The sequence below is a fragment of the Pelmatolapia mariae genome, linkage group LG12, assembly GCF_036321145.2.
Source record: "Pelmatolapia mariae isolate MD_Pm_ZW linkage group LG12, Pm_UMD_F_2, whole genome shotgun sequence".
Lineage (NCBI taxonomy): Eukaryota > Metazoa > Chordata > Actinopteri > Cichliformes > Cichlidae > Pelmatolapia > Pelmatolapia mariae.
The window spans coordinates 23,744,061-23,759,779 of record NC_086237.1 but is presented as its reverse complement, the minus strand read 5'-3'; the positions used below and the strand labels follow the sequence as shown (position 1 = coordinate 23,759,779).

Sequence of the window (15,719 nt, the reverse complement as noted above, 5' to 3'; positions counted from 1 at the left end):
GAGACATCCAGGTGTGGGTAGTGGTCGAAGGAGTCTAACAGGAGAGCTAACAACTTTTCAGCCAAAGGAATGATCAGCCAGTTAGCAGGACCGCTGCCAGGGTTCATCCTGCTGGGTGTTCCGGACCAGGGATTCACTCTGCCAGGTAAGTTAACCAACTATACAGGAATGCCCTAAGTGGGTGTTAGACGGAATTTTCCACTCATCGCCTTCTTGGATCCGTACCAGATGACAGAAATTCTAAAGATCTAACTTGTTGAACACAGTAGCTCCCTGTAATAACACAAAGGGAGAGTTGAGAAATGGCAAAGGGCATTTATTTTTAGCAGTGATGTCATCAAGTCCTCGAAAATCAATGTACATAGAGTCTTGTCCTTTACTTCAAAGGAAGGCCCTGCCCCAAGAAGAGAGGATGATGGACGGATAATGCCAGTGAGCTAGTGATGCATAGTTTCAGGTTTGGAAGCTTCAGGTTTGAAAAGACTAACCTACTTGTTAGAAGTGGTGTTCCTGGGAAAAAAATCTATGGTGTAGTTGTACAACCGATGAGGTGAAGAGACGGTCTTTGTGGAATACCTCTGCAAGATATGGTAAGCAAAGGCACCACAGAAAGGTCAGGCGGCTCGGATAGTTTTCTGGCGGGGCCGTAGATCCTGAAGGAAAAGCAGACTTGAGACAAAACTGGTGACAAGACAGACTCTATCCCATGATGGCATTCTTTTCCCAGTCAATTTGGGGGTTATGTTTGCTGAGCCATGGGTGTCCAAGGATGAGTGGATTATTAGGTGCTTCAGAAATGTATAGCTGAATGTGTTTGTTATGGTTGCCAGACAAGATGATTTACAGGGAGTATGCAATGACTGATATCTGGGGAACGGGTGCCATCAAGGGAGGAAACATGAAGAGGTTCAGGTAATGCTTGAGGGGGAGGCTGAGTTCTGCAGCCAGAGCACCATCCTGGAAGCTTTGCTCAAGCATGGAGTTAATGAGAGCCTGCAGGGGGTGTGAAAGAGACTAGAAGGAGAGCTTAGCAAAGACAAGCAAATCAAGTAGGGATGAATTATTTTCAGTTTTGCCCACCAGTATCCATACTGTCACTGCCGGGGGCTCTTTTTTGGCCGACAAAGATGCATGTTAATTAAATGGGTCACTAGGGGCACTCACCTGCATCTCGGGCATTCTAGCGAGGAGAGATCGGTACAACAGAGCTGCATCGGTTATTCTCCATGGTCAATCCAAGTTTGGGGTCCCAGGCTCTTCCGGGGCAGGTCCTTTGGAGCCGGAAGCACTGCGTCATAGGGATGCACAGGCGTGTCCAGAAGAGGGTGGAGATCCCAGGAGGATCCCACCCCTGTAAAGTAGGTCAACACACCTACACACAGAGCAGAAAGCACAAATACAGAGAGAGAGAGAGAGAGAGAGAGAGAGAGAGAAGGAAAACAAAGGGTAAAGAGAGAAATGGCGGAGACGCATAGGAGGACTCGAGAACCATGACAAATACTGCATAACTAATCAGGAATTATAGTAAATTTTTCTACACAGTTCCCTATTTTTTAAATCTAACTGGACACTATATAACAGTGTTTATTTAAAGTTTTAGATTTAACCCTTAAGAATCCTGCCTGTCTTCAGTTATTTGTTTTTTTGGTGTTTCTGTATTGAGTTTTTGATGCACGAAGTGAAACAAGTAGGGTCATACCAGCTAATAGACCCCGAGCATTGTTAATAATTCACTTCTTTACCTTTAAAACTCACAGCGTGCTGTCGCAGTATGCTTCGGGCCGTTGTCCATCTGCACTGTGAGGTGCCATGCAATTACTTTACTGCATATAGCTGAATCCGAGGACTGTACACTTCACAATCCATCTGACTGCTTTTGTCTTGTGTCACATAATCAATAAACACCAGTGACCCAGCGCCATTGGAAACAATACATACCCATACATCACACTGCCTCCTAAAGGTGATGTAGTATTAGTAGTTCAAATAATAAAGAGATCCAAGCCTTTTCTTTATTTTTCTCTACCTAACATTCTAGTACAGGTTCAACCGCTTGGATAGATGTTGTGAAGAGGTTCCTTCAATCTTCCACCAAATTGTACAGAACTGTTGATGCAGCCCCTCATAATGCCCCACCTATCTGACAGTTTTCTTTGTGTTTGTGTGGCCAAGAGATCTCCCGTTTGAGCTCTTTTGCTGCATATTTGTGGGTTCAACAGCTTCCAAATGGAAATGCCACACTTTGGATCAACTACAGACCTTTTTAAATTTATGAAGAAATATTTAAGAAATGGCTCCCATTTGGCCATGAAACAGCTTTCGAAAGAATTGTGCAATTATCCAAAAATAGGAAAATGTGGATAAATGGTTACTATTCATTAGTGATTATTGTAATATTTTTCATAGAATCCTTAAAGTCTGCACCTTATACCCATATTCATCATATTTGTCAACTCGAAAGTGTGTTTGTATACAGCTGAAACCACAAAATCATTTGTGTTGAAAAATGCAATTCCCAGCCAAAAGAACGTCTCACACTCTCATATTTCACTGGGTCGCCTTTAGCTTTGATGACAGCAAGCATTCACTTTGGCATTGTTTCAGTAAGCTTATTCTATGTCACTGCATTATTTCCATCCAGAGTTGCATTAATTTGTCACCAAGATCTTGTGTTGATGATGTAGAGTTGGACCGCTGCATGAACTCTTCCAAAGACTCTCAGTGGGTTTAAGGTCTGGAGACTGTTGATAAACGATGTCTTAGACTCCCTGCACCGCTCTTTCACAATTTGAGTCAAGTGAATTCTGACATCATCATCTTTGAACATGCCCGTGCAATCAGGGAAGAAAACGTGATCATTCTGATTAGTCAGGTAGTCAGCTGACCCCATTTTTTGGCACATAACGTTGCTGTACCTTTGACTAGCTGAAGCAACCTCAGATCATAAACCTGCCGTGATTGGTTGATTATCTTATAACCATAAGTACCTTATTTTACTTTCTAAAGCAGGCCGTGTGTATTTAGATTGATCTGTTTGCTGTCGGTTTCTACTGATTTCAGCATAAAGCAGTTACATGTGTCCTGTGAAACTGCACTCTGTCAGAACCTTTTGTCTAGTATGAAACACTGTTTGTTAATCAGGAAGATTTTCCATATTTCATGGGTATGGGATGCCCTCTTGTCCACAGGTTTTGAATAGGCACTGCATTGAATGGTAATACAACTATAACTGGTCACAGTAGGTGTGTTGAAGTCCAATGTAAAACTGCCCATCCATTCACTCGACAAGTGGTTAACAATACCAGTCTGGCTGCCCAAGCAAAAAAACCCCTCCTTATTATCAGGGCAGTCAGTCCTGCTGGTGACTCATTCAGACATTCCCCAGGGGTTCAGTATTGTGATGGATCTCTTGTCACAAAGCTGTCAGCCTGTCTGTGTTTGTGTTTGTTTCATAGCTAGGGCACACGAGCAAGTGATTTGTTTAGCAGCATTGCAGACAGAGGAGAATATCACCACTCCTATTCATTAGCATGCTGCAGTGTGGAGAGAGAGCAAGCTGCTATCAGATCAGGGAAAGCCATGGCTGGAGAGCAGAGAAAAACATAGTTATGCATAAATCTTAGCAAGTGCAGAGATGTGGGCTGGGGGCAGCAGAAATGCCTCAAAAATTGGTGTTATTTTCAAAGATAATCAGTGTATGATTTATTTAATTCACGGAAGATTAAATTTCCTTCTAATACAAGTCACTCCTTAAATAAGAAGCTGATAAGAAATGTAAAAATAGAAAATATGATTATGTGATGATATATTAAAGAAGTGTGCAATGATATCGTGGCTGTTTTATGTGTTTTGTAATGACTTGTTTTGAAATAACTAATGACGGATAATAAAATAAGCCAAAAATTAAGATCTGGCTGCAAAAAAAAAGCACATGTGGTGGCATGTGTGTGCTGTGTTTATGTGTCTACAATATCAGTGTGAACTGTATGTGTGATGTATAGCAAGCTGGGCAAAGAGAGATGTTAAATGATCGTTTCTGCCTGCGTCAGCAGTTTTGTGGGGTGGAGGAAAGATGAGGGGGAGAGAGAGGGAGAGGAGAAACCAAGAGAGGAAGAGGGAGAGAGCAATATCAGTAAACAGGTGCCAGCTCCATGCTCGCTCTCACAGTGTACATGAGAAGCTGTTTTTACTACAGTAAATATACTGCCCTTTGTCTTTTATTGTATGCAAAACTGTGAGAGGAGATTCAAGGAGAGGGAATCAGGAACTCATTAAGAGAATTTAATGAAGCAAAGCTTTTCATCATTTTACTGTATCTCACTTGACAATAGCCATTCAAGCAATGATGGGGAATTTAGACATTTAATGCTCCCAGCATCATTCTTATATACAAAAGCATACTGCACCAACATCCTTGCTTGGGTACCAATTCTGTCTGCTGCAGCGCCTGAACAGTGGAGAGGGAGGAGGGAGCAGAGAGAGAGAGAGAGAGGGAGAGAGAGGTAAACAAGTAAGAGGCAGCTTTTCCCTCATGCATGTTTTAGTTTTTTTGTTTTTTCTTTTCCTTTCTCTGGTTTCGTGGACTGTGTGTATGTTTATGAGTGATGGTGTGATTGGCTGTGGGGACGAAGGGTTCCCTGTGCAACCTGGTGATCCTACACAGATGGACACGCAGCAGGACCAGGAGATACTGAGAAATTAAATGCTGGAAAAGGAAACGAAATCAATGCAATGTGAGGAGGAAGAGCTGACTTTGATTTAAAGCGGCTCAAGCTATTTCTTAACTGACTGTCAGTTCATCCCTTTTTAATCTCTGTTGATGCGCGCATGTTAGTGTGTGTGTGTGTGTGTGTGTGTGTGTGTGTGTGTGTGTGTGTCAGGGTGGGTGGGTCGAAGCAGTTTCACAATACGTTAAAGCAGTGAACAGAAGAGAGATGTAGGGAAGGAAAACAACTGAAAAAGAAGGAAAACCTGTTTGTTTGCTGTTATCCTTTTCTTCTCCACAGAAACGAATGGAGACAAGAAAGGAGGAGAGCAGAGGAATTGAATGGAAGAAGTGAGAGAGCAGGAGAGTGCAAGCATCAAAGCAGGAGGGAGAGAGAGAGAGGGAGGGAGAGAGAGAGAGAGAAAGAGAGCTGCGCTGCAGTAGCATCCCACAGCAGACGGATGAGGACTGCCGGTGTGTGTGTGTGTGTGTGACTGCACTGCTGAAGAGGAGGAGGAGGCAGAGGGTGAGCACGCTCGCACACTTTGCAGGGCCATAGAGGAGCACACAGCGGCAGCGCTAGTGTTGGCCCACGCCAGGTAAAGTGCCAGTGCCGTCGACCCGCAAACCACCGCTGTAAGATCTGGACACGCCAACGCCACCGAGACCCCGACTACCAACGCCATGGCACAAGCAGCCAAACATCTTCGTAAGAACAAGGATTTAGAAGCCCAGGCAGAGCAGGAGCGCAAAGAGAAGGAGGAGGAGAGGGTCAAAAAGAGGAGTCGGTCACGGGATAAAAAGCGCAAGGTACTGGGATATTCACAGGTGGGGTAGCCAGGGGTGGGGTGGGGCGATGGGGTTGGCGTGAGGAGGGGAGGTGTAGCCTGGAGAGGGGGGCAGGAAGGTTGAGACGCCCCCCTCACTTCTTCTTCTTCTTCTTCTTCTGTCATGCTATGGTCAGGGGTGCTGGGGCACACATGGAAACCTGGTGATGAGCGTGTTTCTACTGTGTGTACACAGTCTCCCTGCACACATGTATGTCCTGTGCATACAGACACGGGGAAATGGTATAACACACTGCATGCTTTCCTACTCCTCTGGACTGCTTTATACCTGCTTTATTGACTGTCCTGTCTGAACCGTCTGATAAGGCAGAGTAGTACTCTATCTCTCACTGTGTGACAGTCCCTCTTCACATTTCTGTCTTTCTCTTCTTTTTTCTTTGTTTTCACACTGCAGTAAGGTATTAGTGAGCAAAAATCTGACTAAAGGGCTGATCTTCCATGAGGACCATAACCTGCCTGTTTTTACAAAAGCATGTTCTTGTTTTCTGTCCATTATTTTCTCTGTGTGGCACTGTAATTACTGCAGAGCAGTACCTGCAGGCTTCTGACTGAGAAGTACCAGGCAGAGCTGGAACAACTGGCAAGGTTCGTTGTAAACAATAAATCTTTGCTCCGCCAGTCACCGACTGCAGAGAAATATCATCCAGTCTACTTTATGCCTCTGGTTGCTTGTCGCCTTTTGCTCAAACTCATTAATGAAAATGAGTCATCCGCAGATTGTGTATTGATGGCAAATTGGTCCTCGGTAACCGAGTCCAGCCGCCCTGTGAGCCAGCTCTGTGCCAGGCTGGCTGTAAACCAATCTGATGCTGATGCAGTAGAGACAGGAACACAGTACAGCTTCCACTCTCCCACAGAAGGAAGACAGGACTGTAAGGCTGATATAGGGATCCGATTTTTCTTTCTTTTTTTTGTGTGTTCTATACAGGTAGGGTGACAAGGTTATTAGGTGTATTTGAGAAAAAGACACAGAGGAAAACAGAGAGAGCTTTAGGTGAATGGAAGGTGGTATGACTCAGATACACCTGGGTGGTTTTCTGTCAGCAGGGGCTCGCTATTTAACTCTTTTTGTTGGAGAGTCAGACTCGTTGCACAGACACACACGGCACCATGTAGTCTGCAGTGGCTGATGCGAAGGAATGACTCTGGAGTTAAAGTTTCATCACATTCTTCACCTGTTTAACTCATCAAGACCCGATTCAGCACAGGGGTACATGTGTATATTTAAACAGCCTTCGTACTTAATAGCTACACACGGACATTACAACCAGAGGGTGAATGCCAGTGCACAGATGCCTTTGTGCATGTCTAGTATGTGTGTATGTGTGTGAGTGAGTGCAGCGTATGCATGTCTGGAAAGATGAGGTTTAAGAAGAGAGAGCCTGCAGCTCTAACCGTTGGACAAAATGTGGACGAGATGTCTGACGGTGCTAATGCAGAACAACTTTGACTGAAAGAGTGTAGTTTCAGAGGATCCCATATCACTTACGTAACCATGCAGCTTAAGTCTTTCAAATAAGCTTCCTGACTCCTTTCCACCTCCCCTCTCAATCTCTCTTCCTTTTTTAAACACCAGCTTATAGCCATTCCTGGTTTCTGGAACAGATGTTAACACTGGGGAAATTCTCTTCTCCCTTCATCTTCCTTTGTTTCCTTTCTGATGCGTGTAGCTACCTCTTCAGTTTCTGCACTCTGCAATACAATGAGTGTGATTCCTTATCCCACTTTGTAGCTCACAAAGAAAACAGCCAACAACTGTTCTTTTTTTTGGTGGCTCAGGAGTGCTTCTATCCTTGCTTTGCACAGAAGGTCAACTCTTTGTGGCAGGACTGCATTTTTTATTTCTGAGCATTTAACACTCATGAATGATCATCATATTTTTCCAGCTACCTTTAAGCAAGAGTTTGGGGGCAATTTAATCAAACATTTGTTTGTATGAAAAATCACTCTTAGCTTCTTTGATTAAGGAGTGATTCAGTTTATGGTGTAAAGGTTCATTTATTGTTCTTTGGGTATTTTTACTTTAATAGATGGACTACAGAGCTCTGAAAGGGAGGCAGTGTTCACTGCTCTTTGGGTACATTTTGAGTCCACTGAGTATAATTGTATCAGTTTTTAGTAACATTTGTTTATTTGTCTTTTAAAAACATAACTTGATTTGCTTACTGTTATATTTATCTTCCGTGTTGGTTTAATTTTTAGATGTTTTAGATGGTTTGACGTACGTTGACGTTAACGATTGTTCCCACCGTGTCCCAGTGAGGACACAATGATCTGTCCTCGTCATTAAAGGGTGAAAGTGCATTTTTAACTGGCTTCTCAGTGTAGTGGCATTATGCAGAACTGGTCAGTTGCTGAGCAGTTTATAATGTTGTCCTCAAATTACTTTTATTGATGAGTTTGCTTCTCTTGAAAAATGAGCATTGTCAGGATGTGAACAAAGCCCCATTGTCCCAGTCAGCACCTCTTTTCACCTCATTCAGTGTGTGCGTTTGTATCTACATCTATACCTGCTTTAATGTGAAGTGGCTGACCTGGTGACAGTGGCCCTGAAGTATGAAATAGTGGTTTGTTGCATTGCTTGGACACCAGACAGTGCATTTAGTGTGGGCTATTTACTTTTCTAGAGTTTAAGGACTGCTCCAAGTTCACTGGAAAAAAAAGCACGTGGAATTTAGTGTATATCTAAATGGGTATTAAAGATAAAACGTCCTTTTATTTATTCATTTATAGTTATTAGCCTTATTTTTCCCTTGCATGGAAAATATATTTTCAGCTTAATTGTAGTAGCAGATGAGTAAAAGCTTTTTCCTGTAAATGCAATTAATTTTTTTATCTTTTCATTTTAGTATCTCTGCTTTAACAGCATCCTGATCAAAGTACTCAAAGTACTAAAGTACTCTAAAGTCTAAAGTACTCAAAGATTGAATCAGTTTTGATATTGCACTTTTGATATTAATTATAATAAAGTATTCTTGCATTTATGAGAAGATTACAAATGTAACATCTACTGTAATTGTAGTTTCCTAACAAACAGATCAACTAAGCGAATTGAAGTTGGACTCTTTCTGATAATTTGTTGATTTGCTTAGTAATTTTCGACGTTATGGGATCACTTATTAATTCTCAAATGGTTAATGTACCCACTGGATCCATTCAGGATGATTTTTAGAGCTGTAACCCTGTGTGCATTGAAATAAATTTTCCTTGTTCCTCGTTGCCTTTAAGCACTGTTAGTTATTATGTGTTATTATGAGTCACTTCACTTATTTAGTTTATTGTCATAGAAGTCAAATCAAAATTTCAAAATTTACCTTTGCATACCAGGAACGGAAAGAAAAATTGCACCAGAAGTCAGCTTCTTAATGTCTGAATCAACATTTACTGGGAGTAACTATTTATCACATCACTGATTGTAAATCTCTATAAATCAGAGAAATATCTAAGCTATCATTGCTTAACTGGACATTTATAGATCAAGTAAGGTGCCAAGAGTATGCGCTGGCTATCAGATGTCTTTGTTTGAACCAACAGTTCAAAACCCCAAGTTGTATTTATTTCTGACATAAAACAAGAAAAAACACGGTTTCACTCACCCCACCAACAACATCACCGGTGTTCACATATGGCTTTTATAGCTCTCATAGTCCAGAGGAGCTGAGGATTTACCCGTCATCTGTTTACCTAGTAGTGCTGCTGCTCAGACATCGGTAAAAAAGGTGTGGTCAAAATGTATGGCTTTTTGTCATGTATATAGTCTAACACTGTCTTGGTTGCAGATCTCTATTGTAGCAGCTCATCGGCCATCCTAGGGCTAAAATTCAGCAGCGTAGAGTTCTTCAAAATGCAGCACTTGTGCAGCTGATATGGCTGCCTGGGAGTACTGCAGTGTTGAACGTGCTACCTCGGTGCCCCATGTTCATGCTACAATTTTTGTGTAAAACAGAAAAGGCAGCAGTAGATCAGCATTCCAGCCCTGTCTCTGTCTGCCCTCCAAAATCTCTTACCCTCCCCACCTCAAGAGAAAGCAGAGCCCTCGATGAGGTTTATGTGTGGCAGACGTGCAGAGGCAGAGGTGCTGCAGAAGCAACTAAACCCATCAGTACCAAGTCTAGCACCTGTTTGCTGATCATCCCTGTGTGCCTTTACCACAGGTGCTGTGATCAAAGTGAAGTTATTGTGATAAACCAAAATGTACTTATTCTGAAGCAGACGACTTATTGCTTTCATGTCAGATGTTTGAAGCTAGAAAATCAAAGTCTGCAGCCAGAGTAAAAGAACCTGATTGTGTGACTGTCATAGCCTGGTGCAACTGTCGGTGAACGTATCCCAAATGCTCCACTTTAAAATCTTAAACTTTGTGTATCTTTTTTCCTACCTGTCAGTCAAAGTGTTGGACAACCAGAGTTGGTGTTTAATAACCACCTGAAGTCTCTGGTTACCACCTCAAGGCAAAGACAAGAGTTCTGGATCAAACCCCGATAAAACACTAAGGATAGCACAAAAACTGTTATTCAGTGACTCATTTCTGCAAGGCACTTTGTGAACTTTTGTTGTGTTTTCCTGTAGATGTAATTCTGTCACCTTTCTTCCACCTGCAATTAGTATATCCATCCTCCTCTGACCTCTCTAATCAGCAAGCCATTTTAGCCCAGTGTTTGAGAAGGCCAAGGAGATGAGCAGTTTAAAAAATACTCCAATATTTTAAATCCAGAAACTAATTTAAAATCCTACTCCTCAGATATAAGATCTTGAATAACCAGGCCCATTCTTATCTTAAAGACCTCTTAGTACTACCCCTATAGAGCTCTTCTCTGCTGGTTTTATTTCAAAACAGAATGGGAGGGAGAGCCTTCAGCCTTCAGGCCCCTCTTCTGTGGAACCAGCTCCCAGTTTGGAGTCTAAATACTTCAAGATTAGGTTTAAAACCTTCCTTTTTGGCAAAGCTGAACATTATGGCTGGATCAGGTGACCCCGAATCCTTCCTTAGTTGCAATAATAACACTGCAATAAGTGTAAAAGGCTGGAGGATTCCCATGATGCACTGAGTGTGTCTTCTTCACTCACCTTTTTCACTCACCATGTGTTTATTAGGGGTGCAACGATACTCGTATCGATATTGAACCGTTCGATACAGTGCTTTCAGTTCGGTACGCATATGTATCGAACAATACAAAATTTTTTATTTATTTTATCAACTTTTCTTCTGACGATGCTGTCTGTGTTGAGCGCTCAGTGGATCTGCGTTCGACTACTCCGCCTAGGCTGCACTGTCGAGTGCAGATCCACTGAGCGCAGCGCAAGCTAGCAAGACAGAAGCTAAGCTCGTTGCAACATGGCAACTGCCTCAACGCTACCCGAAATTGAACCTCCCCACCCTCATTCAGATCTGGCGTTTGGTACTATCTTGGTTTTCATGTGAAGTATGACCCTGATGGTAAGCGCGTCATGGACAAAAGTAAAACAGTATGTCGGATGTGCCACGCAATGCTCAATTACATTGTTGGGAACTAGTGCGTTCGCGCAGTTTGCTCGTTAACGTGTTGACGCCGTCCAGCCCCACGCACGGGGCGATCCGCGGTAACTTGTTAACGGAGATTTGCCGCGTTATGGCGTTAATGTCATTTTAACAAGATTAACGCTGACAGCACTAGTGGGAACACAACGAATATGACTGCACATTTATGCCGACATCATCCTAGTGCAAAGACAAGTGGAAGCAGACAAAAACGACAAGCACACATGCTATAAACTTTACCCGAGTCATTTAGACAGCCGTTAGCACATGATTCTCCTTATGGGGACCTGATATGTTTAATATGCTGCTGAGAATATAGTCCAGAAGAAGCTATAGTATAGCTTTTATTTTGGAAAGAGCCATTTCTCTGGAATAAACTCTCTTTTCCAAAGATGAGTGATTTCTCGATCAGATAGTAATGATTGTAATGATTTTATCGTATTTTTAAATTGGTAGTTGTTTTAATCTGTGTTGTTCAGCACTTTGGACTGCCTTGTGTGTTCTTAAAGGGCTATACAAATAAACGAAAAAAAAAAGAAAAAAAAAAAAAGATAGATTTATTTTTTTTTATTATTTTGTTGTTTCAGCAACATTAAATTTAAAAACTGTACTTTTTAGTTAAAATGTATATTTATAATTTGAATAAATGACAAATTAAAAAGGCATGAACATTTTTTTGTATCGAAAAAATATCGAACCGTGACACCAAAGTATCGAACCGAACCGAACCATGAATTTTGTGTACCGTTGCACCATGAAACTCAAACTTCAGGCATGTCTGTATGTGTGTTAATCCAGTATAATACGTGTGTGTGTGTGTGTGTGTGTGTGTGTGTGTGCGGGTCTGCGGCCCGGGTGGCCCTATGGAACCCCTCAGACAGATGACTCAGCAGGCCGAGTCTGAGGCACTCAGTCATGTTGATGGAGCCTTGGAATGAGCCTCACTGAGTCCAGCTCTCAGCTATACAGCAAGTACTGCTGGGGCAGGGTGGCCAGGAGCCGCAACCTACTTTCCTTTAATTAAAGCAGGAATGGGGCACGTGATGCCAATTCACCAAGTAATGCCTTCTGCTTCCCCCTTTCTCCCCCTTTAACATGAGCAACAGCGGATCTTTATTTATGACCTAGCAGAGACTAAGTGACTCTTAAAGCAAATACCCAAGCACACTCTTTCAGGTTCATTAGAGAGGAAAGCTCCCCTACACAAAAAGGTGGCATCCATTCTTTGTTAAAATAGAAAAAAATAATTGAGTAAACACGAGTAAAATAGCATCAAGCATCCAGCAGGCACTCATCCCTGCAGGAGTTCGGCTTCCCTCAAACTCCAAAGCCCGTGGATATTTTTAAATTGTTGATGAGGGATCAAGATTTCTCACCGTGTTGCCAGCTTCAACCTCCCTGCCGTGATTCATTCTTTCATTTGGGTAAAAAAAAAGGATGACACAATCATCTGCACCTGCTGTAAGAAACGAAAGCTTGATGCATGTTTTTGATAATCACCATAAGCCTGGGAGGCAGAGACCATTTATTGGTGTGTTGCCTGGCTGATGATTGTAAATGAAGCTGAGCTGACATGTAGGACTGCAGTGCTTTCAGAAAAGCATTTGTCTCCAACAGAGGTTTGTGTAAACCTCCAAAATTACGAGCAGCAGCATCTCTGTGTGCTTATCCTCCCACTGCACAAGAAGTGATGTGTCATATTGAGAGGGGCTTCCTTAGATTTTCCTCTCAGCCCCCCCCCCCCCCCCCCCCCCCCCCCCCAATCTTCTCTCTATCACCCTCCTTGGCCGATTGCGCTAATCTCTTCTCTCAATTGTTATTCTGATAGTGCAGCCGTTACGTAACTGCCTGGAACAGGAATTGAGAGATCGGGGTTATTGAAATGGATCCTCATCATTCCCAAATAAGAGAGAGAGTGAGAAAGAGAGAGAGAGAAAGAATGAGGTGATACCCTCGGAGAGGAATGTGATAGTCATTGCTGGACAGCTTGTTGTGGAAAAGGGAAAGCTTTCAGTGCCCGCTACCCAACCCAGGCTCTTTCCCTTTAAGCTCCTTCTTGCTGATGAGGGAGAGGAGAGAGGAAAGGACAGGGGGTGGGATAGGGAGCTTAGTGCGGTTTCATGTCCAGGTACTCGGATTCCTGCCTTTATATCCTCAGACTCTGCAGCATCTCATACAGTGAGATGTATGAGAGCCTCTGCAATGTGCAGCAATGTGCAGCCTATCATTTGCAATATTGATTTGTTTTACTTTGTTGAGTAGAAAAAGATTTTATTTGTCCTGCATGTTTGAGTTTTACAAAACTAGCAATATGTAATGCATATATGTATTTTTTTTTTACAGTTTAATGCATCTTCATCTGTTTTGTAAATGAAGTTTGCAGTTCATGTTCACATGAGGACAAGAATTACTGACTTTTTCTCTAGTGGCAATCTGATGTTTATAGTTTTTATGTAAGAGTATATATACTGATGCAATTTATTTTGGTGTAAACTTCAGTTAAGTATGCAACTTAATCTTGTTAGCAGTGCTAGCATGCTTTAATACCAAACTAACATGGCCAATGTTGTAAACATCATACACCGTTAGCATCAGCATCTTAGATTGTCATTGTAAGCTTGCAGTTTTTAGACTTTAGCTAAAAGATGTTGTGTGTTTGTCTGTTCATGGTAAACATGTCAGATTGCTTTGTGTGTGTGGGAAGCACCATATGTGTCTGTGACTGTGTGTGAATGTTTGGTGTGAAGATGAGTGATAAAACTGAAGGAATATAGCCAAGGGTTAGAGCCGGAGAAAAGGATAGTGAAAGCAAAAAAGGAGTGAAATATCAGAGGACTGTGGGTGACCCCAGGGTGACTCTGCACCTTTTTCCTCTGGATTGGATGGCTGGTGTCTTATTTACCCAATTGATATGATGATTCTTGTTTTTTTTTGTCGACCGGAGGGAAGAGAAATAATTCAATTCAAAACACAGAGGTACACTAGGTCATTACAGCGGCATAGCATCCCAGCTATAATTCTCTGTTCCCGTTCTCTGAGTGCAGACAATAGAGAATGTCTGGTTCATTTAATAAGATGAGCAGGAGAAGATTGAGTTCTGAATTTTGGGTTCTGAATTTTCTGACTGGATTAAACCTGCAGGTGGTATAAAATGTAGTATGGTTAAAAAAAAAAGCCCAACAAGGGCTCAAGGTTTTCTTTTAGTAAGTGTTCTTTTGGAGTTAGACATGAAGATGGTACAAGACCAGGCCTTGGCTGGTGTCTCAGAATATCGCCGTATGCTCCCTTATGACAAATCTTACTGAGTGGAGTGCAGATTTCTTGAGTCATCTGATCCTCGTGTGTCATTGCGTTGTTGTAGCATCATGGACCTGTTATTAAAAGCTTAGCCATTCGTAACCCTCTTCATCTGAATCCCCTGGAGGGAAAGTGGTGTCACTTTGATTTGTTGCTCTTTAATTCTCACCCCACCCAGCATGCACAGTTTTGCTCTCCTCTCCAGGAGAATGGGCACTGATCAATCTGAGAGCAAAACATGACACATGGCACAACCATAATAACCTTCATTCAGACTTAGTTAGGCATGCAGCATCTGTACTTTTTTCTTTGCTGAGTCTGTAACAGTTCTTTTATAATTCCTATGTTTATGTGGATGATCTCATATGTAGAGTGAGAGACAAATGCAGACACTCAGGAGGGATGACGGGATGAACAGAAAGCAAGTTGTTTATTTGGCTGATGTAATAGTCAAAAAAACAAAGGTAAATTCTCAGAAATGCTGGAGTAATGCAGGAAAACACAGAGGAGGGGGAAACAGACTCTGTGACAAGACTGAGAGGAAAGACGGGACTATTTATACACAAGGGGTAATCAGGGAAGTGGAACTATCCAGGGGAATGAGACACAGATGAGGGTAATCACACAGGTGACTGCAATCCATTACAAGGAGACAAGAGGGGAAATAAAGGGGAATGCAAGAAACAAATAACTTCAAACTAAAAGAGGAAGTAAATAAGGAAACACAGACTCGTGAGTAACTTAAATTAAGCAGAAAGACACAGGAGGAAGACACAGAGGGAAACACACAAAGCACTAAAAATCTCCACACATGGAAACAGTAACTAGGACTCAAGTATAACCGTTACTCCTATCAGTAAATAAAACTACAGACAAACAAAACTTAAAGAAACCAGAGAGTACCGAAAAGAAAAGAAACCTCTTCAAATACTCAAAAACTCAGTGTTAAAGCGCAGACAATCCATTTGGCCATGGTGTTATTTCTTTTCACTAATCAGTCTCACACTTGTGTACAAGGTACAAATGTGTTGATGCTAAAACGCTAGCGCCACAGATTTACACTGAATGGGAAGTGTTTTTGTTTGATCAGACACGAGCATTTGGATCTCAAAGCAAACTCCATTTTGGATTTAGCTCCACGTTTCTTGTATCCAAAACTGGTATTAAAAGCTCTTATTATTATAGCCCACATTTTCCTGATTTATTCATAAACTGACTGGTAAAAGTTTGAGAATAAGAATATTTTTGACCTTTGAAACAGCAAATATTTTTACTTCCATTCGAGTACAGTGATTACTCTGGGTAATTTACAACCCTGTAAAATACTGATCGGAGTTACCAAAGAAAGAAA

The 15,719-nt window shown here is 42.0% G+C and overlaps 1 protein-coding gene across 1 annotated transcript in view; it reads left to right on the top strand.

The window, feature by feature from the left end:
* Positions 1–5,216: 5,216 nt before the first annotated feature.
* ank1a (ankyrin 1, erythrocytic a) overlaps positions 5,217–15,719 on the top strand; it is a 91,533-nt gene continuing 81,030 nt past the window's right edge. The window contains exon 1 of the mRNA XM_063490763.1: positions 5,217–5,515. Within this exon, the coding sequence (XP_063346833.1) occupies positions 5,390–5,515 (126 nt within the window). The 5' untranslated portion in view covers positions 5,217–5,389. The remainder of the gene's footprint in view (positions 5,516–15,719) is intronic.